Source organism: Poecilia mexicana, unplaced genomic scaffold, assembly GCF_051168715.1.
Source record: "Poecilia mexicana isolate PSO_F unplaced genomic scaffold, ASM5116871v1 scaffold_2, whole genome shotgun sequence".
In the NCBI taxonomy this organism is placed as follows: domain Eukaryota; kingdom Metazoa; phylum Chordata; class Actinopteri; order Cyprinodontiformes; family Poeciliidae; genus Poecilia; species Poecilia mexicana.
The window spans coordinates 26,415,494-26,440,539 of NW_028263371.1; the positions used below are offsets into that span (position 1 = coordinate 26,415,494).

Genomic DNA, 25,046 nt, shown 5'->3' on the forward strand with positions numbered 1-25,046 from the left:
GCATGATTTATACAAAATTATACAGCAGGTTTCCATTGGAGATTCAGTGGAATGCAGACCAACCAAGCAATCAGTCTTAACTTGTTAGCTTGGACTCTGCTGAGGCACATCTATTGAGAACAAATACTCTATCATGTAATCGAATGTAGCATTTATTTAATTTCAGTGGAATGGCTTCACAGGCTTCCAGCTGAATCCCATTATGCTTTAATGGCAAAACCCTTCAACTTTGAGTCCAATTTTAGGGAAAATAAACTGGCTGGATGCTTTTCATAGTGTAAATGTATAAGCATGAGTGACAAACTTGTCACACTTGAGTACTTCCTCTAAAATCGCTCGAAACATTCAGGATCAAATGGTCCTAACTGTTTACTTATTAGTTTGTTTTCATAGGGGCAAATACTTTACAGCTCCAACAGCTTAAAATAATTCTCACTAGTCAGGTGTGTGCTTGTGAAAAACAAGAAAATTATACTGTATTTACAATAGAGTTAGACATCAGGGGAAGAAGAGAAATCACAATGACACAAAAAATGATTCTTTCCTAACTTTTTTAAATACTAATTTAGTTGAACATTATTGCCATCATTTTTCTTCTGGCCTTGCACAATTATCTTGACTGCAGACGGCGTTATCGTCGTGCTACCAGTGTGTCTCTACAGCTACAGAATGTTTCATACCCTCTAAAAGCCCCCTGAAGCAACATGTTCTTTCACAATGCTATAAATTACAGCCTTCTGAGGCCTTGGCTCCAATATTCTCCCTGTCTGCTCTCCACTAACGCCCGCTTGTCTTTCACCGCAAACAAGTGCAGCTAAATGTGATATTTGGATTCTTTGCCTGCATCTCTTCCATATAATCAAGACTAACACATGATATTATTCCCAATTTTCAACCAGCCCCCAATGATCACACATTCGCAGCTATTTCTAACGTCCCTCTGCAATATTCAGATGACAGGAGTAGAAATGAGTTGTACACAGAACTTATTTCACTGCCTTAAAGAACAATTTGCCACGTCTGGAAATTACACCCAGTGTAGCGATTTGAAAGCTTTTGTCCGCATCCATACCTCAACAGACGATCGGTATGTTTATTTTTAGTGCTAGGTGTTATTGGAGTCGCACTGATACCTTTTTTGTTATACGACACAGAAGTTGTGAAGAGCCTGAAGTAAAAGTGACACCTTCTGACGGCAGGCCCGTCATAATGCCAGACTGAGAGTTCAGTTCATGTAAAGTCGCCAACATGGCGCCCGTTTCTCTGATCAGTCTGGGTGATTGAGAGGAAGAGGTCACCAGATGGCAGACCATACTCCAGTATGGACCTCCTGCTTCGTGTGTGTTGACAGATTATTATTTGTGTGTAAGGATAATGAAGAACATGGATGAAACTATAATTGTTAGGACTTTAAACAGTTCCTCTAAGTTTTGTGTCTCTAAAAGAGGAGAGGAAGTTGGTGGTATTTATTTGTTCACTAGCCGTGTAGAAAACTGTCATAGCTTCTCATTTAAGACAGATGAACAAATATTAGAGATGATATTGTGATGCAATGCAGAGTTATCCATCTTTAGTAAGAAGTGTTTTGCACACCACTTTTTTCTCCACATATAAGGACGTTTAGCTCTGGCAATGCTTCAATGCAAACCAACAGGGTCTTCAACCATGACCCCTAATTCAGGCTTTTACTTACAAAATGGACTCTGCAACAAAACCTGTACTTGCTCTATGGTGTTATCAGACAAGAAGAGAAAAATACCACTTTTTATTCCAAGTGACCCAAGTTGTTTCTTTTGTGCTAACTTGTTCCAGACTGTACTTTTACAGAGTGGAACATTTTTCCAAGCATTAGAAATAATAGATTAGTGAGGCTGCCTTCCACTTAAAGGTCAGTTTCTGTAACAACTCTGAACCCATTTCTTTTAACCAAAGTCCTTCTGCTCATAAGACTTTTATAGACTCCTCACTTCAGCAAAACTTTGTGTTCTTTATTCTCTGAAATCAGTCAGAACATGTCTGTCTTTGAGCAAACCCTCAACCTTTGCAGACATTTAAAGTTTTATATTGAGAATAAATGTGGAAAAATTCAGTTTCTTTCAATTTAAGAATTTTTCTTCATTTAATAAAAGTGAACTGTATGTAGCATGACAAGGGGACAGTCAGAAGTCACATGAATTACAAGTGCTTGGCCTTCCTGTCTGATGTAAGATCACCTGCACACAAAAAATCATCCACTATCTTAAAAGCCTCTCTGTCATCACACCCAAAGCCACTAATTGAAAAATCTTTCCAGTGTTTCACACTGCTTGCATAATGTACTGTCAGGGGTACATCTACTGTGAAAAAAGACACCTCAAAGTGAATGGGAAAAGATCAGCGAGGCTATCAACACATCCATCAGGTTCATAATGTTCATTCTCAGTAAATGAAACTGAATGTGGCCATTATGGGTCGGCTTGTGATTTGCTTAACGACAAAGAGACGGTACGATTTAAAACCCTCACATTAGGCTTCAGCTGGATGTTGAAACAGTAACAGTGAAATGCTTCAGCTGCTTCAGCTGCTTCAGCTGCTGGGTGAGAAACAGAGGTCAGTGGTGCAAAAGTATTCACATCTCTCGATCTTTTTCCTTTAACGCTTTGTCACATCAACACGAACGTTGATGTTTTTATAGGGACTTTGACAGACTGACCATCCTCCACTTTAAAATCAATTTGAAAACCAAGTAGAGGATTAAACAGCCAAAAGGCCCATGTTAGCAAAATATGCAAAAGATTTGATGGCAGATCCACTTTTAACAGAACAACCCTAAACACACCGCCAGAGTGGAAAAGGTTTAGATAAAAATATAAAGTGTTTAAGTGACTTCCTGATAAATAAAGAAGAAAAGAAATGTAATAGTGCATGTATTAATACTGATCTGATGCTAAGTAAATATAAGGATACAGATACATTTTAAGTTTTTTATATCATCATACTGCCAACCCTAAGGTGTTGTGTTTTTTCTTTTTGTTCACACCATGGATAGACTTTGTACAAACTTTATAGGTATCTACAAAATGCATTGATTACATATTAACATGATTTGTGTGCATTTTTCTGAAACAAAGTCTTTGAAGACAATTTCAAGAGGGAATCTGAAACTAAGGTATCAATCTTTTGATGCTAGTATCAATCCGATAGTGATGCTGTCTTTTTATTGATGTTTTGGGATCAATCCGCCCATCTCTTTTAGAGACAGAACACAAAAGATCTGCAGCAGTTAAACGTGGTTATACAAGTTATTCCCTCAATGGGACTGAAAATAAAGGCACTCCACACTTCTCAGATTTATAATAAAAAAAAACAAAAAAACGTTGAAACCAAGTATTATTTTCCTTCCAGTCTACAAATATTCCACAGTCCGTGTTGTTTATTAGGTAAAATCTTAGAGAACTGAAGTTGGCAAGTGTAAAAGAGTTAAAGCAGAGTGAATATGTTTACACCATGGAGCAAACCGAGGGCTCTTCATGCCTTCTTCTATCATCCCAGTATGCTCAACTGGTCTCCTCATCTCCTCTTCCTACACAGCAGATCTTCATCTTGGAAACCATCTGCTGTGGATGACATGTGCCATTTCAACAGCAACCGCCAATAGTCGCAAAGCGCAGTGAGCCGTTGTGGAGGAAACGCTTGTTGCTCAGTTTTGGTGCTCTGCAGTGAAAGCTAACAGGACGAACAGCTCTGTAAAGGTTAAGACTGCAGAGAAGAGTCTGGAGAGCAGATGAGACTTTCCAAAAGAGTTGACTCATTGCTGCAGACATGTCCATCTGCGCCGCCGTCTCAAAAATTATATTCATACACTTGGAAAGTAAAACGCGGTGGACTTCGCAAAAACAGACACGTAACAGATGTTTGTTGTCGTGAAGAAGACTCTGCTTCGGTTTGAGACATCGTTGAACCTCGTTGATTAGAGGAGGAGAGGCTACATCAAAATCAGATGCAACTAAATTAAACTGATTTCTTTTTTCTACTTTATAGTTTTTGTTTCAATAATTTAAAAACTGTTCCAGGAAAGTGGTTTGATTTTTATACGTCTGGATGCAAACACTTCCAGCCACAGTCACTAATGGCAGTTCTGTAATATCTGCCTGCATCACAGTGTGAACAAATTAAATATAACTAAATGAAAACTAAATGAGCTGCTGCGGGAAGGCATCGATAATGAGCAGCGATAAACACTGACATCTGATCTGTAGTGATTGGCTCCAAAATAAGGTTTGTAACATGATGAAGATTTATTTTGCTTTATTAAAGTTTTATTTGATTGGGGACAGAACATTGAAAAATATTATTTTTTTAAAGTGTTGATCTGGCACACGGACCTTCGAGCCAAAGGCTAATTTGTAGGCCGAGTCCCTGGTTTGGCTTTTCAGAGGTTTAAATGTTACGATTACCAATACAAATTTATTTAAAAATAACCAATAAAATGTTAGAGAAAAATCACCTCAAAGGATCGTATTAATGAATTTATGCATCAAGGAATTAAAATCCAGATTTTACAAACTTTTTTCTTTTTGCTGGAAAAAGGAAAATGCTTAATCTTAATATTTTGGACAAGAATGATGTTCTTTGATTACAAGTTTTTAAAAAATATTTCCTTTGGACCTGATACACATGACTGCCTTCCAGTTACCATTTTGGCATTTCTATTCCTATAATATTTCTAGAATTGATGCTCCTTTTATTAGGAGCTATTTAAAGATTGGTTTTAAAATCACTTTCATGACCTCTTGTGGAACAAGAAGACAAGATATTTAACTATCGTTTTTTTTAAATAAAGAAAAAAAAAGTCCCTGCCAACTGAGAACTGTATTTTTTTTAACTTATGTTGCATAGTTAAATTTTCCTGAGTGCAAGGATCCTTTTCATAATAAATTAAATTACAGGTTTCTGGTTCTGTTTATTACGGTGAGTGAAATCCAAACCGTTTTAATTAAAATAACTAATTAACTGATCTACCACAAACATTTCAAGGAATTTGAACATAAAAGTGATTTGTCTGTAATTACAGACTCGACTCAGAGTTCAGAATGAAGCAATGCTTCATCATCTAACTCCTAAATATTTATCCTTTGCTGTTTTTATTTAATAAAGGTGATAGAAGAAGTAAAACTTGGAACTTTATCCTCATACTTCTGCTGAGAGAAACCAGGTTTAGTCTGAATGTTGCAGCTGTAGGGCATCACTGCAGATAAATAGTGGAACAATGATGCTACAAAGTCTTAACTGTGGTCTTCTTCACTGCAGGCAGGTGATTTTACTTTACTTTTTCATTTTATTCTTTTAAAAATGTTGGCTGAAGACGATGAATACCATAAGCAGCAACTATTACAACATTTTTAATGCTTCAAAGTGGGGAACTCTTAAGAAGAGAGTGATTAAAGTGAAACTTTCTGATTCTGATTCACCACCTTCTGCTAGAAATTTCAAATCTATAATCAGAAAACAGGGAAACGCTGCAGTTCTGAGAGCATTTCAGTGACAGTTTCGACAAGGATGCCGACTTATGAAACAGGAAAAGGAATAAAGAAACTTAAATCATTGCAGTAAACCAGCCCATCTTAGATGATTAAATAACCTTTGTTATTGAGTTCATGGCCAGCTTCCAGTTCAGAAAAGGTTACAAAATAATTTTCTCTCCACTGTTTGGAAAAAGTTCTGCTGTCGAACATGAAGGGAAGCTTCACTGAGACAGAGCGACATGACAGCCTCATAAAATATTCCCATCTATACAGAGCTGATTGCCAATCCCCTGATCAGTGATTCCCTTTAAAACAGCGTACAGCACTCCCAGCAGCACCTGAAAGTTTGCCGTTTTCACATAGGAGCCCAGCGCAGCCCATGGGACAAACCTACACCGACTTTTCTTCTCTTCCGTTTTTTTACTGTATCTGGTTTGATAAAGTTCTGTATATGCATTTCTGGGCATCAACGTGTTTCTATGCATGTGTGTCTTTGGTGCCAGGACTCACAGCTGGAGAACTCGAGAGGACAGGAGTGTTCGTCCATTGGGAAATTATGAAGCTGCAGCTGGCATTCTGCGTTGATGGTCATCCTGGAGAGAGAGAGAGAGAGAGAGAGAGAGAGAGAGAGAGAGAGAGAGAGAGAGAGAGAGAGAGAGAGAGAGAGAAGACCGGATTAGATGGAGGTGCTCAGGGCTCTCCAGTTGCTTCGGATCCTTCGCTTAGCAGACCGTGCAGCACATTGTGAGTGCACAAGACTCATTACTGCTTTTATCACAGGATGCACTTTTTTGGCACTGGAGATTATGAGGCACTGGCTTGAAACCAGATGGTACAGGATCACACTCGATTGCACGGTTGATGCGCAAGATCGCTCAAAATGACACAAGTCTTTCATCATACGAGTTAAACGTGCTTCTCTCCCTCTACTCCCCCCCCCCTGCAGTCAGGTCATGGTTCAAAGTCATGTCTGCGTCTAAAATCAGAGGTACTTAGCTCTGATCACTTGACAAGTCAATACACCAGATGTTCAGGAGAATCTGGGATGTTGGTTTTTATTCCTAGCTTACTAATTGTAAGCCTAGATTTAGCTCATTTTCTCTTCATACATGAGCTTATAACCAAAAGATTCTTTTCTCGCAGACAATAAGAGTTCTGAAAATGAGATCACACACCAGCTTTTTTTTTTTTTTCCCCCCAGCTCGCTACACATTGTTGTCTCTTTGTCCTTCATACAATTTCTAATTAATTGCCTGACTTGGAGCACAAAAGAGGAGTCTCAGTCGAAGCAGGAGGAGGGCTGCCTCACTTGCCTTGTTTGTAGGTGAACAAATTGCACATGATGTGCAATCTCAATTTGCATACTTACTCGCTTCCATTCTTGTCAGGAGCCTGGAAATCTAGATTTGGGAGAGACTGTAAATTAATGAGAATGAGAAGCTGCTTCGAAGCAGAGAGGTGCGTCTGATAGGAGGCTGTTCAGAAAAAATGAAGCCCCAAAACACGCCTGTTTTATAGTCCAATATCTGTTACATGAAAGTCATTTTTAAATAAGTTACAGGGACATGCACTGGTGTCATTTTCTAAGAAAACGGAAGCATGTTTTAGTTAGCTAGTAATTGAGATGAGATTCTGGAAACCATCATTTGGTGGTTCTATGTAATTGACAGGCAGGTTGAAGTGTGTCGATTCACACAATGATAAAATTATGAAAACAATAACGAAGATAACCAGAATTTACAGCAATGGCAAATTTAGAGGAAAAAATCTGAACACAATTACTAAAAATGACAGATTTATGTACGAAATGTATTGGATTGAAATTGGAAAACTGTGCAAATAACAGCAGGGATGTAAACACTTGGTGAGTTTGTTGGGGCAGTGATGGTCAGTCTGATAGTGGCTGGAGGAAGGAACAGTGATTATGCTTCTTTGTGCACCTCGGAGGCAGCAGTCTGTCACAGAAGGAGCTCTCCAGTTTGCCACAACTTTATGTAGCAGCACTTAGCTTTAAAGTTTAAACTTTTAAATTCTGGATGTGATACAGAATCACTTTCTTGTATGAGAAATATTAAGAAGCTTCCATTCCTAAGGATTCCAACATAAAGTATAAACATTTGGTGTTTTATTTTTCTGGCTTCTTTTTTTACTTACACACAGAAACAAAAACCTTTAATTCATTGCAGGTTGAATCTTTATAAACAGGGTTTTAGTTTTCAGACAGAACCCAATGTCATCGTTTTACCTTCGTAACTTTTCTCTCTCTAAAACCTTTACATCCTCCCATCGTCAAGTTTAATATTTGCCTTTTCTCGAGCTCCTTCTTGTCAACTTCTCTAACCAGCAGGTCCTGCCTACTGCAGGTTCATCTGTGAAGCCCTAAAGCTGTTGCTCACATTTAATCTGCCGTAGCTACAAAAAAAATAAATAAAAAATGAGGTCAATTAGCGAGAGTTAGCGACAGAGAGCGGTTACAAAGAGTTGAAGTGACTCCAAAGTCTCTGTGCAGCTGAAGGGAACAGCTGTGTCGGGCGATAACCATCTGTCACAACGGGTAACCCTTTCCTATCAAACGTAATGACCGGGTCTATTGTTTGTGCAGAAAAAAATAAAAGAGAGATCAGCGCAGCTTAAAATTCTTGCCTTTCCAATGCAAAGCGGTTCAGTTTTGGCCCATTCATCCCCTGCTGATAAGAAGCACGTTTAGAGCTCCGTTCAGAAGGCCGTGATCAGTGGTATTAACCTCTACAACAGCACAAATTATCCCCCTACAATCACGGGTTAGGCTCCTGCCACTAATTAGACATTTTTTAAGTGAGCCTTTTACCCGCCTGACATTCAAAGGTTGTATGAAAAGCTGCATCGCAATCTTCTAAATAGATATATAAAATTGGAAATTACAGCAAACCAAAAACGATAAAACGCTAAAGTCTCTGAAGAACATCATGCTCATTTAAGGACAGTTTATTCACAACGGCACCTGAAGCGTCCTGACACAGCAGGGCTGCTGCGTCTTCTCCTCCGAGGGCCGTGTAAACAAAAGCCGGGGTTGTTTGTGCTATTTGCCAAGGTTTAGTCAGAATCTCTCAGTATGCAGGTGAAACGGATCCTCCAGGCATAAAAGCCTGTCAGAGGCTGAGAGTTCACAAACCCAAGTGGCTATAAAATTTTAAAAGAACCCGTCCGCTCAAATTGTCCTCTTTTTTTTTTTTCCTTCTTCTTTCTCGGTAGCTGCAGACAGCTGGGGGTTCCTCAAACCACAAACAGGACATGTTGACAAGCTGGAAGAGGACGTTTTAAATATCTGCTCTAAAGGCAAATAACCGTTTGGTAACAAAAGCAAAGATTCGAATCTTGATACGGAGAATAAGATCTACCGCAGTGCGCGCTGTGGATGTGTGGGCGGCCTGTCAAATTAATGTCTGCCGCTGCAGCTGCTGTTTACAACCATCCAAAACAACAACACATTACCTTCAGCTACAGAAAGAATATTTAAATGCTTTTTTTTTTTTTTCTCCTCCCGACTGCTTTGAGATTAAGATGCTGAGGTCAGATGTTGATTTGTAAGTTTTAGATGTGGCTTAAAATGAAAAAAGTAGGAGGTTTTAAAGTGCAGCAGTTCAATGAGTTTTTCCTTAAGTGTAATTAATCTGAAATTCAAACACAATTATTCAGATCTGTATTTAATGCAGCCTTTTATTGATAAAAGGAAGCATGCATAATTATTTCATAATTTAATTATTTCAGTTGTGAGCTGCAGCACAATTATCTCTGACAGCCTTATGAGTCAAAGGCAGTGGGCGGAGCCAAAACTACTCCAGTCAACATAGCAAAGGAACCTCAGAGTTTAATCAACTATACATTAAAAAAAAAGAGTTTTGTCTAATTAACATGAAAATAATTACAGTTACAGTCGACATTTTGTTCCTAATTTGTTGAAGTTTCTCTGAGCATTTCAAAGATGTGCTCAGATATCCAGGCCACCAGTCTTTGTTCTAAACGTTTTCTACTTTTGAATCACCTCTGAAGAGTGACGGCCTTCAGATTGTTTGGAAATGACCTTGTAACCTTTCACAGATTTATGGGAGGCAACCATTGCTTCTGATAGCTTGTTGTTGTTGTCATGCTCCTGACCAACTTCATACAAGTTCTCGCAATTGTTCTTTCCTTTAGTTTCTCCACAGCTGTCTATGGCCGAAACAAAGTAGAAATAATCATTTTCGTCATTATATCCTTTCTGAAATGGCTTCATAGGAACTCTGGATGTTTTAGGCAGATGGACGGGACGAAATCCTGCTGCAACCAACTCAGACATTTGAATTATGCAACAAAACTTTCCAATGTCACCGCTTGAAACTGTTACAGCGCTCTCTTTTTATCGGCAGCACTTTCAGAAATGATTAGACGAGTACACTTCCCTCAGCTGCCACTGAAGGACACAAAAAGATGAATGCTTTTCCAGCAGCTCTGCTGTCTCGTTTTCTTGCATTGCCCTCTCCTGGTTTCATTTGATTTATCTCGGTGTGTTGTGAAGGTTTTCACCTCAGTGTGTAAAGTATCTTTCCGTTGTTCCAGATGCGGAGCAGCTGATTGGGCGTCGTAATCCAGTGCGAGTCGGCGTTCTTGGAATTCCTAAAGATGGTGTCGGGCAGCCAGATAAGGCCGACCATATTGCTGGTTGAACAAGAAACGGAGAGAGAGAGAGAAAGAGAGAGAACAAGGTGAGACTTCACTGCAGCAGACTTCCTCCAGACCTCTGTGAAATGCATGAGTCGACCTCCCTTCTCAATAGGAGGATAATAAAATACCCGGGCGACTTGGGGAAAACAAAGCACATAAATCAATTCGTTCCATTAATTACAGGTCGGTACGAGACGGACAGAGAGAGGAGAATATTGTTCTCAAATGAGATATCGTCTGAGAAAAGGTGCTGAAACAGAAGGACAACCTGCTACGAAGTTCGTTTTTAAAAAAAATCTTCTGATTACATTTTTGTAGCAAATGCACTGTACCTATTGAGGGTCAGGATCCGCATGCTGCTGCTGTTATACCGCAGACGGGTGTCCACCCAAGTCTGGGCAAAGATGATATCGATCTGGTACTCCTGGGGAGAGAAAAGAAGAGTCGATATAGTGATCGGACAAGGCTTTTTAGTGAGATACACAGGCGGAAAGATTTCCAGGAGGAGGTCTGTGAGCTGAACGCCGCGTTGGAGAAGTTGAGTGCAAAATGTCCACATCAAAGAAAACCCTACAGCAGCGCAGGCCTCACTGCAAGACCATATTATGCTTTTGATATGGAAATTTAATTACAGCATCTCCCAAACTATTTACTTCAGCATATTTTCTTTCACCTCGGCGATGACCCCTGTTTTAATTGTGCAAGGTTTTAACCGTGAGAACATTGAATCAGAACTTTCTCATTTAGCTGATATTCAATAATTACACTTCTATTTTCCCAAAAGGATTTTTTTTCTCTCTCTTTTTTTTGGTGGTTGTTTGTTTCTTCACACAAGCTGTAATTAAGACCCTGTAAAGTGTTGTTCTGAATGCTCAGTTTTACAAAGTGCTTCACATCCAGCTCCGTCTTTCTTTGGTGATTGTCGGGTTTGAAACTTGAGGGACAACAGAGCTATTAATTAAAAAAAATAATCAAACATGCACTTTGTAAATTCATCAGTGAAGAAAAATGTGTGATGTTTTTGGACTTTTTATGCTGTCTGACAATGTGGTTTTACATTTAGACTTAGGATAAAAGACTAGAGACTATAACTGGGTTTAGAGAGTTCAGATTTGGGACAAGACTTGATCTGGACTCGGTACAGACGACCTGACATAGACCCTGATTTAGGATGACAGACATAGGCTGGACTTGAAGCAAAGAGACTCAAATCTAGACTTAAACTTGAAGCACGAAGACGTGAGATGGTACTTTGTCTTAGGATAAAAGTCTAGACATAGGAAGAAAAATTTGGATTTAGAAAAGTGACTTCTTAGGATATCTATGCATTGGTCAAAACTGATGAATAATATGAACTAAAAATTGTACAAATGCTTAATTAGACCGTGAATAATTTGGCTTTATATTGAGATCTAAATGACTTCTTTAACTGAATCAAGATGCATGAGAATTAGTTTTGTAGTTTTTTTTTACTTTGACAGGAGCTCTTTTACAGGCAAAATGGGGCTGGTGTTGTTGTTGTAGCACTATGCTAACGTTTTTATGTCACATTGCGTTTCTGATATCAAGCTTGGGTACTCAATGATTAATTAAGGGCTCTACATAGCCTACAAGTAGCTTACAGGCAGTGTATTAATAACTGAAACCCTCCCATGGTATAAACTGTACCTCTGCTTATGCTTGTATCATTTCATAACTCCTTCAAATGATCTGCCTGTTGGCTCCGAGTCCTTTATCTTCTGCCGGGTAGAGTTGTCATTGTCGCTTAATGTCTTTATATCATTTTGAGGGGCAACAAACAATCAGACTTTATTTTATCTATAAAAGAAATGCATAGAGGAACTAGAGCAACACAATAGATGTTAGATTCAAACTTTGGGCCTCAGCTGTTGCAGAGCTCCGGGTCTCCATGATGGTCAGGGCCTCAGCTGGATGGGATATTCTCAGGACGCACACGTCAGCTGTAAGGTCGGGCTCGGAGAAGCCTTTCCCAAGCCTCTGCTGATACGAAACTGTCATTTCAGGGACCATTATGATTTAGTGATACAGAGCCTTGACCATCCTTGCTGGTGAGGGGCTGATAACAAGAAAGTTTGCAATTATAGGAGGATTTTCTCTTCAGGACAGTTTTGTCTTTTCCAAAAGCCAAAGAAAGTCTACAGGAGTTCAAACACTGCAGGAACTTTTTATTTTTATCATTTTCTGCCTTTTCTGACATTTATTATAAAGACAGACCTTATTATCCAACAGCGGATTTCCCTTTGTTCCTCTGGGATATTTGGGGGGGACATTGACGGGAAAATACCACGCTGATGATGACACCTCTATAATTTACTGAATACATAAGCGGGAAAGCTGCAACTGTTTCGCCTTGAAGATGAACACATGGGGCTCTTGGCTTTAGCTGGGTCTGTTTGGAAAGTACACGACAAGGCACTGAAGATGGTCCATTATTTATGGACATTACACACAACGATGGAGCGCAGTGTTGACAGATATCTGATTAAATTTAACTGCACCAGCTGTATTGCTCCCTGTCATGTCCTCAACCTCCATCGCCTTGTTGGAGTCGACATTCAGATAAACTCCTCTCCAAGATGACCACACAGACAAGAGGGCTTACGTTGACTCTTTACTGAAGCCAGTTGGAGTAGGGTAAAACTGAAAAATGAACATACAAACGTTCAGAAATAATACACAGTAACAAACAATACAGCACCTAAGGGTACAATAAATTTGCTCCAGAGAAAATATTTAGTGCACGGCTAAACGTTCTTTAAGGGAAATACTGCTTTTACAAACAGCTAAATTATTCTTAATAAACAAAAGATCCATTGCGAAATTTAATACATACCAACAGTGCTTTCAAAGACCGACTGAATCGAAGTTGCCGTGTTACTGAGAGAAAACCATGCTTAGTATTCTCCTGCCTTGTCTACTTTTTATGACATCATCAAAAACGGCAGGCTCTTAAAATGTAGTACCTAATCCTGCCACTAGATGGCAACAACTGAACACTTCTGTAGAATAAACCTGTGAAATGTCAATAAACTGGCACATAACAACACACTCCCCGCCTGAAACTTTACTTGTTTCACCATTAATAACATTCTCAACATTACTCTTCGGAAGAAATAAGCAAAACCGTTTCACTTGCAGGTCGCAAGAACAACTTTACGCCATCTGCACTTGTCACTCTGACCTGAACTTTCCGAACAAGTCCATCTTTACTGGGGTACACTTCAGCAATGATGCCCATAGGCCAAACATTGCGTTTTACTGCATTGTCTCTTAGGAGCACAACATCTCCTGGTTTTAAACTTCTGTGTTCAGATGTCCACTTTTTGCGAGGTTGCAGAGTAGATAAATACTGCTTGCGCCATCTGGTCCAGAATGTGTCTGACAGACTTTGGACCCTGCGCCACTGATGTCGAGACAAGTCTTTGTCATCAAAGTCCCCTACAGGTGCCGGACAAGGACCCACTTTCTGCGTTAACAATGTTGCCGGTGTAAGAATGAATGGATCCATAGGGTCATTGGAGACAGGAATTAATGGTCTGTTGTTCACAATGGCGGTGACCTCTGCCATGAAGGTTACGAGCACCTCGTGTGTGAGTTTGGAAGACCCCATCTGAAGAAACATCGAGTCCAAAATGCGGCGTGCGACACCAATCATCCGTTCCCACACTCCACCCATATGAGAAGAGTGTGGGCTGTTGAAGGTCCACATGCAGTCATGATCCGAAAGAAATCTCTTCACAGATTCTCCATCAATGTTTGATGGGATTCCTAGGACCTTTGAGGCTCCGACAAAATTAGTTCCTCTATCAGAGCGGATGTGCTTCACTGGTCCTCGGATTGCCAGGAACCTTCTCAATCCATTTATGAAACTGGAGGTATCCAGAGATTCAATGACCTCAATATGGATAGCTCTAACACTTAAACAGGTGAATAGAATAGCCCATCTTTTGCTCTCTGCATGACCTCCTCTTGTTCGTCGGGCTGCTACAGACCAGGGGCCAAAAACATCTAGGCCAATATTCGAAAATGGCGGTTCCATGCTGAGCCTGTCGGCTGGGAGATCTGCCATTTTTTTGAACTTCACACCTTCCTCTGAGCTTTCTACATGTGATGCACTCAAAGATGAGCTTGCTCACGCACCGTTTGCCACCAAGGATCCAAAAACCAGCAGATCTGATGGCTCCTTCAGTAAAATGCCTCCCTTGATGTTGAATCTCTTCATGGTAATGACGAACTATCAGGGTGGTGACATGATGACGGCCAGGTAGAATCAAAGGTCTTTTTTCTTCAGAACTCAAGCTTGCTTCCTGAAGGCGACCTCCTACCCGTATAATTCCCTTCTTGTCAATGAATGGATCCAAAGACCAGAGTGGGCTACTCTTTGGAATGTTTTGATTAGAAGCAAGTAGTTCCAGCTCTTCTCCAAAGACTTCATGTTGAACAGTTTTTAGGATGACTGTGGTGCTGCAGTTGAGAATATCCACTGATAAGTGTGAGGAACACAAATGCCAGCCTTTACACTCAGTTGAGAGATTCCTCTGCTGCCTTTTGAAACATTGAATGATGTGGATTAAAGCACCAACTGCTTTAACAACTGTTCTCCAGCATGAAAAGCGATTGAAACGATGAGATCTAAGCTGCTGAAACACCACTGTTGACAGAGTTGTCACTTGTCTTATTTCAGGATCGCTTTCTGGCTCCAAAAGCTCAAATGTTTGATCTACAATTGAGGTGTCTTTTGGTTTGGACAAAAAGGTTGGGCCAGTGAACCATATTGTGTTTCTTAAAAGTTCTGCTGGGACAGGTCGTGTCGCAATGTCTGCAGGGTTGTGCTCCGTGTGCACATACTGCCATTGCTGTGGCAGTGTGCTGCGTCTGATTCTTTGGACTCGGTTGTGAACAAATACATGAAATCTCCTTTTCTCATTGTAAATGTAGCCCAGAACAACTTTACTGTCTGTATAAAAGGTGATTGTTGTGAAATGGATGTCAATTTCAGAGACAATCACCTCCGACAAGTTCACTGCCATAACTGCGGCACAAAGCTCCAGTCTGGGTATAGTATATCCAGGCCGTGGAGCAAGTCTTGCTTTACTTGCTATCAAACCCGTGTAGCATTTTCCATGTTCATCCACAGTCTTTAAATATGCAACTGCTGCCACTGCTCTCTCCGAGGCATCTGAAAACACACATAGTTCCGTGTGCTTAGCAGCAGATGGTGGCACATGTGTGTACGATCTAGGGATCTTAAAATGCTGCAGCTCTTTAAGAGTGTTTCTCCAGATCTCCCACAACTTCTCCTTTTTTGGGGGAAGGGGAGTATCCCAGTCCGGGGAATCTATGGTGAATTCCCGAAGGAGTGCTTTACCCTGAATGGTGATAGGAGACACAAATCCGAGTGGGTCATACAGACTGTTTACAGTGGAGAGGATTCCACGTCGGGTAAAAGCTTTTTTCTCCTCTTGAACTTGATAAGTGAAAGTGTCTGAATCCAAGTCCCACAGCAAACCCAAACTGCGTTGCACAGGCAGATTATCAGAATCAAGATCCAGGTCTTTCAGGTTTGCAGCATGATCCTCGCAGGAAAAGGCTTCCATCACCCTTTTACTGTTAGAAGCCAGCTTATGTAGCCTGAGATTTGAACAAGCTAGCATTTCTTGTGTCCTTTTCAGAAGGCTGATGGCATCCTCTGGAGAAGGAAGAGATTTCAGGCCATCGTCCATATAGAAATCGCGGACAACAAACTGTCTAGCATCCTCTCCAAAATCCTTTTGACCATCCTCTGCTGCTCTTCTGAGGCAGTAAATAGCTACTGCAGGCGAAGGGCTATTTCCGAAAACGTGCACCTTCATGCGGTATTCTGTTATCTCTCCTTCAGGGTCGTTATTCTTGAACCAGAGAAACCGGAGAAAATTGCGGTCTTCTGGTTTGACCGTGAAACAGTAAAACATTTGCTGTATGTCTACTGAAAAGGCAATTGGTTCCTTTCTGAACCTCAGAAGAACCCCAATGAGGCTATTATTGAGGTCAGGCCCTGTCAAAAGTACCTGATTTAAGGAAAGTCCGTTATGCTGTGCACTAGAGTCGAAGACAACCCTTATTTGAGATGGTTTTTTTGGATGAAAAACCCCAAAGCAAGGTAAATACCAATGCTCCTCCCCGGGTTTCAGTGAAGGTGCTTCTTCTGCATGCCCATTTTTAAAGATCTTTTCCATGAAATCACAAAACTGCTGTTTCATCTCAGGTTTCTTTCTGAAATTTTGCTGCAGTGAGTTGAGTCGCTTAAGTGCTTGTAAGCGGTTGTCTGGAAGCTGTGGTCGCCATGTCCTGAAAGGAAGAGGAGCCACCCAGTTGTTCTTTTCATCCTGGTGTACTTCTCTGTCCATGATTGTAAGGAATTGAATGTCCTCTATTGAAGGAGCCTCCAAGTCATCATCCTTTGTTTGGTGAAAGACATCAGCATCGGAGCCTTCATAAGTGACGATGCCTTTGTTTAAAGAAGAAACTGCGATGGGGTCATCATAGCAGTATCGCTCTTTAACTGTGAAACCCTGTGGGCATGGTTCAAATAAAGAGGGCCGTCCATTTTTTAAGATGTTGGTGTAACAGGAGGTCACCACAGATGGCTTATGGACATCTCCAATGCATACATCACCAACAATCACCCAACCCAAATCTAGTTTTTGGGCATATGGTGCATTATGCGGGCCGTTTACTTGCTTTCTAACCTTATGTACTCTGATAATGTCTCTGCCTAATAAGAGCACAATAGGAGCTTGCTCCTCAAGCTTGGGGAAATTCTTTGCAAGAGGTTTCAAATGGCTATGGTTCAATGCCACTTCGGGTGTCGGGATTTCTGAACGATTATTTGGAATCTCGTTGCATTCAATTAATGTTGGTAAAGAGAGCTGAATGCTGCCATCATTAGCCTCGACCATGAAGCCACGGGCCTGCCTGCCTTCTGTTTCCATAGTTCCTGCACAGGTTTTCAGGAAATATGGTGTGGCTATCCCTGATATATTGAACAGATCAAAAAATTCAGACCGTGCAAGTGATTTATTACTTTGGTCATCTAATATTGCATACATCTTAACTGCAGCATCAGGATGACCAGCAGGAAATACTTTCACAAGACTTATTTTAGAACAGGAACGTCCTGAGATTTCCTTGCCACAGATTTTCGTGCATGTCGTGGAGACAGCCATTTCCTTGCTGTCATTTATTCCCTCCCCGTGGTTCTCTGATATAGAGGAATCTGGGGTACTCGACCACGGTGCAGTCCCTGGGTGTAGGACTGTAACATGTTTTTTACTTCCACACTCTGTGCAGATTATCTCTTCATCACAGTTCTTTGCCAAATGTAGAGCTTTGCAACACTTATAACAAATCCCATATTTCTTCAGAATTGCCTTTCGTTCTTCAATGAGCATTCCCCTGAAGGTCCTACATTTAGAAAGAGGGTGAGGTTTGTTGTGTAGCACACAATGTTTGGCTGGATCATCTGTTGAGACGGGCCTACTTGCAGATGGAATACTGGTTTGAACAGAGCCACAGTGCTGTCTAGGTAATGTCTTAGGAGAGACCCCGGTTTTCAGTACAGCGAAAGGCTTATGAGCATCAGTTCTCAGGACTGGCCTATGGTGCTCAGTTGAATCATTATGCAATGCTGTCAGCATGAAACTGGGGTCAGTTCTCATTTTAGCTTGATTACACACAAAATTCACAAAGAAACTGAATGGAGGATAGAGAACCATGTGTTCCTCTTTGTATTGAAATCCTGATGTTAGCCACTTTTCTTGTAAATAGAATGGCAACTTCTGCACAACAGGGTTAATGCCACGAGGCGTATCTAGGTAACTTAGACCTAGTAGATCACCATCTGCCTTGGCTGCCTCTATCTCCATTAACAAATCTCCGAGTTCTCTTAATTTGCGGTGGTCTTTATTAGAGATTTTGGGAAAACTCTCCAACCTTCTGAACAAGGAGTTCTCAACCACCTCTGAAGCCCCGTAACACTCATTTAGTCTGTCCCAAACTGCCCTGAGTCCGTACTCGGGGTAATTCACATGCACTGTTCTTATACGTCTAGCATGTTCTGCTGAGTCTTTCCCTAGCCATTTTACTAAAAGATCTAGCTGCTCGTTGGCTGAGAGGTTTAAATCTCTGATGGCACTCAAAAATGATGCTCTCCAGGCCCTAAAGCACTCAGGACGGTCATTGAACTGTGTGAGACCAGTGGACACTAACTCGCGTCGTGCAATGAATCTAACAAGGTCTGACATACATTTACTTTCTTCCCCTTGACTCATTTGTGGACCATTATCTTTGTAACTAGCATTCTGTAACAGAGGCAAGTTGTCGGTTCTTTTCCTAAAGTCCGTCCTACTGTAGAAAGTGTCTGTAGGATTCTCCAAATAATTTGTGTTTTGCTCAATCTTTGGCATAGATTTTCCAATTAATCTTGACTGTTTCCCAAAATGGTTATTGGATCCAACTGTCATGGTTAGATTCTGAGCCTGAGTTGCTATGGTATGTTCTGATTTTGGCTGCACTGGCAAGGCCATTTCTGGTGCATAGATTCCTTTATCAGAGTCATGTATAGATTCATGTTGGGTTGGTTTCAGGTCTGTATCACATGAATAGGTTTTTGTTTTAGGCATGCCAAAAGTGCCTTCACTGTGGATAGATCCCTCTACATATTCCTTTGTGCGTGATTCTGGATCCACATTTGGAACGTCAATTTCACTAAACATTTCACCATGCTGTTCCACAGCTGACTCCAAAACTTCTGCTTTAGCTTCTGCAGCTGCAGCCTTTTTCTGCGAACGAACTTTATCCAACGAAGCCTCCAAATGTGTTTTTTGAAGCTGTGTTGAGGCTTCAAGCTCTGCTTGTTGTATCCTCAGTCTAACCTCTTTCTCAACAAATGCTGCTTCAGCTTTTGCTGCTTCTGCTTCTGCACGTGCCAATGCTGCAGCTACCTTGCTAGCTGCCGAACTTGTAGACTGCTTAGACGAGCCTGAGATGCGTGATCTTGTTTTAACAGATCCTGATATGGAGCTTTTCCTTGACATAATGAAGACTGAAGCGCTTAGCTTACTTTTATGAACGGGTCTTTTCCAATTGACTAGTTCTTCCGATGTAGAAGGTGGTCCGCCAGAAAGTGTTGTTTTACTGTCATGTCCTCAACCTCCATCGCCTTGTTGGAGTCGACATTCAGATAAACTCCTCTCCAAGATGACCACACAGACAAGAGGGCTTACGTTGACTCTTTACTGAAGCCAGTTGGAGTAGGGTAAAACTGAAAAATGAACATACAAACGTTCAGAAATAATACACAGTAACAAACAATACAGCACCTAAGGGTACAATAAATTTGCTCCAGAGAAAATATTTAGTGCACGGCTAAACGTTCTTTAAGGGAAATACTGCTTTTACAAACAGCTAAATTATTCTTAATAAACAAAAGATCCATTGCGAAATTTAATACATACCAACAGTGCTTTCAAAGACCGACTGAATCGAAGTTGCCGTGTTACTGAGAGAAAACCATGCTTAGTATTCTCCTGCCTTGTCTACTTTTTATGACATCATCAAAAACGGCAGGCTCTTAAAATGTAGTACCTAATCCTGCCACTAGATGGCAACAACTGAACACTTCTGTAGAATAAACCTGTGAAATGTCAATAAACTGGCACATAACAACACACTCCCCTTGGGATCCGTGTCAGAAAAGTGAGACCTAAAGCAGACTGTTACTTCGGGTCAAACAAACGAATGAACCTCTGACCTGTTCATGAGCTCACAGAGCCCTGCAAAGGCATTCAGACCTGTTCAGCTTTCGCTTCATTTAAATTAAAAATAAAAAACTTGAATCTAGTTAGCAGTAAGGTGACTTCCTAATGAGATACACTGGAGTAAAGAGGGTTGAATAGCATTTTCCCTTCACCGAGGAACAACTGTGTTGTTCTAACACCAAAAAAAAATAAAAAATACAATAAAAAGCATTGAAATCTGATGCTGTAATATGACAAAATGGAATAAAAAATTCAAGCAGCATCAAAACTTGTTGTAGCGGATGTGTTTGGCATTATTTACTGCGTAAATATTTCATAACACAGCAAATTATTTCCTGTGTCCCTGAATGGGACACAGGAAACTCATTAGTACTTTCAGTGCTAGGAAACCCTCACATGATCAAAAATACATTAATCTCCATGTAAGCAGTAACATAAATTCATGACTTTAAAACATTAACAAGATCCCAGGTTCAATCTTATTTCATTTATATGATATTGAAGCATAGGTTTGACATTGAACTCAAGGAAAACACATTTTAAGATCTTTGAAGTGATGTCTGAGTGGAAAAGAACAACAGATTTGTCTTGAAGGAAAAGCAGGTCAGCACAACGAGGCGAAATCCATTATTAAAGAGAAAGGATGCATACAAGGCACGTCTGACTTCATTAGCCACACTCTGCCTGCGTCACAACAAATCACTTTGTCCTCATCATTTTCACATCAGGTTGCTCAATCCACACTCGACACACATTTTATCTTTCGCCCAGATTCAAGCATTGATCACCGTAGTGCCAGGCGTGGCATTGTTAGGATGTATATATGTGAAGATTCAAATCCTGAGCCTTAAACTTTCAAAGCAGGCATTTTAAAAATCAGCTAGATTGGCTGAGGCAGGATTCTCATGATTACCAATTTTCTAAGTAATTACAATGATTCATCCATTGTTGAGCACTTGTTGTTTCAGTACCTGAGAGGAGTTTGTTGGAATAAAGATGCTAAATTACTTGAGCGTTTGGTATTACTTAAACTTCAGGAGATGTAATAATTTTGAAGGTTTTTTAAAATTGCCTATTATTTTTGGGTCTGATTGCACTCAAAGAATATTATTGATTCACAGCTGAAAATTTGGCTCTTGAGATCCCAGAGGGAGTCTCTGACTGGGTTTTTTACCGTTTTCAGACACGATTGGAGAAAAACTCCTGAACAGGACTGACATGAAAAATTGGATAGTTGGAGACCTTGGTTCCTTAGCTTCAGCTTAATATTTTTTTAAAAATTGGATCAACATTCCTATGGTAATGGTAAAAATTGCTAATGTTAAATGTTTAGATTACATTTTGTCTAAAGATCGATTTCTGTGGCAGCTGAGAATCAGTTCTCAGTGCATCCCCTCTGCACAACACAGCCACCACTATGCATCCCAGCAGGAATAGTGTGTTTGGGATTATGTATCGTTCCATTTCCACCATAAAGATTTCTTTTTAATGCAAGTCAAAAAAAAAGAAAAAAAAAGCTGATTTCATCCCATCTAATAATGTTGTATTTTTCTTTGTTTCCCCATTTTGTCTATTTTTAGGGATGTAATACTGCCCTGATAGAGATTTGTTATTGCATTATAGATCATGACTCACACATTGAGTTATGTAGTTTTGTACATTTTCTTCAGATTCCTCCTTTTAGAGGCTTTTTTGAAAATAATGGCCTGCAGCTAAATATTCTTAGCCACACCTGAATGGTCCTTGTTTTTGTATTTATGTGTCAGAACCATCTGACTAACTATTTCAAACATTACGTTTTTTCCTCATAAGATCACGTTTGACATCCAGATGAGATCATTCCTTCACCACTAGCGTTCTGCAATGAACCCCTCATTTCAGTCAACTTCTGCAATGAAGTGAAGCAAACCAGGAACAAAAGCACCATTAAACACAAGGAACTGCAGCACACGCATCCCCCGCCTCTTTAAGCCCACTCACCAGCTCTGCTTTGTGAGAACCTCCAAGTGTAACAACTTCAGTATCACATTTTATCTCTATTTCATATGTACAATGCTTTGACAGCGCATACCTTTTTTCTCACATTATAAAACAGGATTATTCTGTTCTGTTGTATTCTTGGGCCTTATGAATGGTTTGCACCTTGCAGTGATCTCCTGTATTTACTTTCATGCTGTTTTTTCCTTTATGAGAGACTTTGATATTGATACATCCACCTCCTGGAGAGTTTTGTTCACTTGCTGCTGTGATGGGGTTTCACTTCACCGTAGAAATGATTTTGCGAACATCGTATCTTCTGTGGACATGCAGCTCTTTTGAGTTGTGGAGTTCATCAGCGCTTTCTTCCGTTCTTTTTTTTTTTTTTCTTGCTTTGTCAGGAAACACCAATCTGTAGGATTTTTCTTTGATATGTTGCTTCCAGTTTAAAATCTTAAGGATAAATATTACAACAGCTTCACAATGGCTAAGGAACTCAGCATAGTTCATGGCTTCTGGATTTTATTTAGGAGCATCAGATTAATGGGGGCTAAATACAAGTTCATACCACACATTTTTTAATGAAAAGATCTAGTGTAATTTTCCTTCCATTTTGCAATTATGCACAGTTTGTGTTTTGGTGGTTGTTACACACAAAAATACAGTTCTGGAAAAGACCATTTAAAATGACCAGTTTATCTGATTTTACTTTTTATGGGTATATGTTTGAATAAAATGAACATTGTTCTTTTATTCTATGAACTACTGACATGTGTCTGAAATTCCAAGCAAAAATTTAGTATTTATTTGCAGAAAATGACAAATGGTTAAAATGCAGTGCTTTCAGACCTCAAATAATGCAAAGAAAACAAAACAAGGTCATATTCATTTAGAAACAACAATACCAATGTTTTAACTCAGGAAGAGTTCAGAAATCAATTTTGGTGGATAAACCAAGTGAGCAGTGATCTCATTTTTCTTTTCCAGAGCTGTAGGTGAGAATACGTCAAAACAAGAGGCTGATTTAGAACAAAATGATTGTCGAGTAAAATTTGGATGAGTAATTTTGTCCAGAAGTTGAAATTCAGACCAAAGTAAATGTGTTTTATTAAAGTTAGACTTCACTTCCAAATTAATCAAACACATGTCATAATGTCAGGCTTTGGTTATTTAAAGAAAGAAAGGATTAGTCTTATTTTGAGCAACCTGCTGCTTTTATGTAGGTTTGAGTTCTAGTACTGTGTGGTGTGATCTGCAATAAAAGTACAACTTGTGGGGCTAAAGATAATTTTCTTGCTAAATGTAGTATAATGTGAGTTCAGGGGCTTCACATTTGTCTCACTGATGATGGTCTCCTCTCTTCTGTATTGCTGATCAAGTGGAATCCAGAAACACTGTGTTGCAGTTTCTAACATGGAGATGTGAAGAAAAGGGAATCTCAAGCTTAAGCACAGATCTCTGACTAATGTGTTTCTCCAGGCAAAACCAATGCTGCACAGCTGGTATAAATATTTATGAGTGAAATATTAATATCTCCTAGTACTTGGAAAATTAGTTGCTGGTCTACATTTAAAATATGAGTAGTAAAGAGAAATGGGAACAAATCCTCCCAGCTGCGATGAGGCGCCATCATCCTGCCTAGTATTTTGATATTCTGGTTTATTCTTGGACTCTTATCATCAGCGTGAGTAAACAGGGAAAACACCCGGAAAATACCCCTCTGCAGCCTCACAGTGATGCCCCATGAATGGTGACAGGCAGGGATGAAGGTAAACAGCCGACCCCTCGCCGCTACCGCTTAAGGCTGACGATGAACTTCTGTCACACGCGTAATAAGCACAAAGGAAAGCAGCACCTGCAGATACAAGAGGCATTTTGAAGGCAGCTTTTGTCCTGATGTGGAGGTAATTTCACAAACACGCTTTTGTCTTGTTCGCTGGGAAAAAATAAAAACAAATAAAACGGGACGTTTGAAAAGAACAAAAGAGCCATTTGCATAGCTGGCTTGTTTGTTCAGTCCGTTTGTGGGGATAGGAAGTGAAATGAAAAATTATGTCCGGCTGTTTTTTACCTCGAGTCCATCACCTGCGCTTCTTCAACTAAGATAAATGGTTTATTTATGTCTGAGCTGTTTATAGTGGCAGCAACGGAGAGGATCCAGATTTTGGGGGAGTGGTAGCAGTTATGCTAATTTATATGCTAACAGGTGGCCACAGCAGCGGGAAAACATTTTATTAATTCACTTTGCGGATGAATAAGTAACCCAAATATCATTTTCTAGTACTGAGCTGCTAACGGGGGCAGCATGTCGAAGTTAGTCTTGTTGTAGACTTTAGTTCATAATTTCATTGGGTGCGACGTTGCTGTTTGCTCCCTTTGATTTTGGATGCTGTGCAGCTAGAAAGATTGTTGCCCTTTTATTAATAAATATAAAAATTTTGTTTTTGGTTACCAATGTAGGCAGATACTGAATTTAAAACCTATATTAGCTGTTTTTGTTATTATTATTGTAAATATCTGTTTGCTTCATTTTGAAAAAGCCTAAAAATCCCATCATGAGACTTTGTGCTGATATTTAGCAGTAGCAGCTCCAGTCAGTGGAACCAAAAGCTAAAACAAACAAAAGCACCAGTTCATTACCAGTAATTTACTGGAAATAACTTCAGTGCATTGTTTATAAGATCTGGTAGTGAGGTTTAGAGTTTTGGCTGTTTTTAAGTTGCTGAACTTTCTAATTTCTAAACCCTCTTGTTAAGAGCTAGCAAACTAACATTTCTCCAAAACACTGAATCCAGCAAGTGAGATATTCACGCCTCAGAATTTCTTAATGCAGCCCGTATAAAAGAAATAAAAATGAGTTTTTACATGTTGTTTCCAAGTAGCATAATGAGCATTAATGTCTTTTATAAACTCCTTGAGAACAGATTGTTACGGCTAAGCAGCATCTGGCATCGCTGAAGGCTGACTACCTCACAACACAATGCATCCAACGGCCTGAGGATCTGGCCAACTCACCCAACATCAATCATTATTTTCTCCCATTATGTTGCATCTCTTAGATGTTCAC

The 25,046-nt window shown here is 40.0% G+C and overlaps 1 protein-coding gene and 1 long non-coding RNA gene across 2 annotated transcripts in view; both read right to left on the reverse strand.

Annotated features, from left to right (window-relative positions):
- LOC106932840 (gamma-aminobutyric acid receptor subunit gamma-3-like) overlaps window positions 1-25,046 on the reverse strand; it is a 75,322-nt gene that overhangs the window by 23,262 nt on the left and 27,014 nt on the right. Inside the window, exons 3-5 of the mRNA XM_088013533.1 lie at window positions 10,517-10,608; window positions 10,047-10,178; window positions 6,015-6,097 (exon numbers count right to left, since the gene is read on the reverse strand). Coding sequence (XP_087869659.1) covers window positions 6,015-6,097; window positions 10,047-10,178; window positions 10,517-10,608 — 307 coding nt within the window. The remainder of the gene's footprint in view (window positions 1-6,014; window positions 6,098-10,046; window positions 10,179-10,516; window positions 10,609-25,046) is intronic.
- LOC148160736 (uncharacterized) lies at window positions 19,321-19,914 on the reverse strand. Its single transcript, XR_015765558.1, has 2 exons — window positions 19,700-19,914; window positions 19,321-19,506 (listed from the first exon to the last, which is right to left on the reverse strand). It is a non-coding gene; the product is annotated as an uncharacterized LOC148160736 (long non-coding RNA).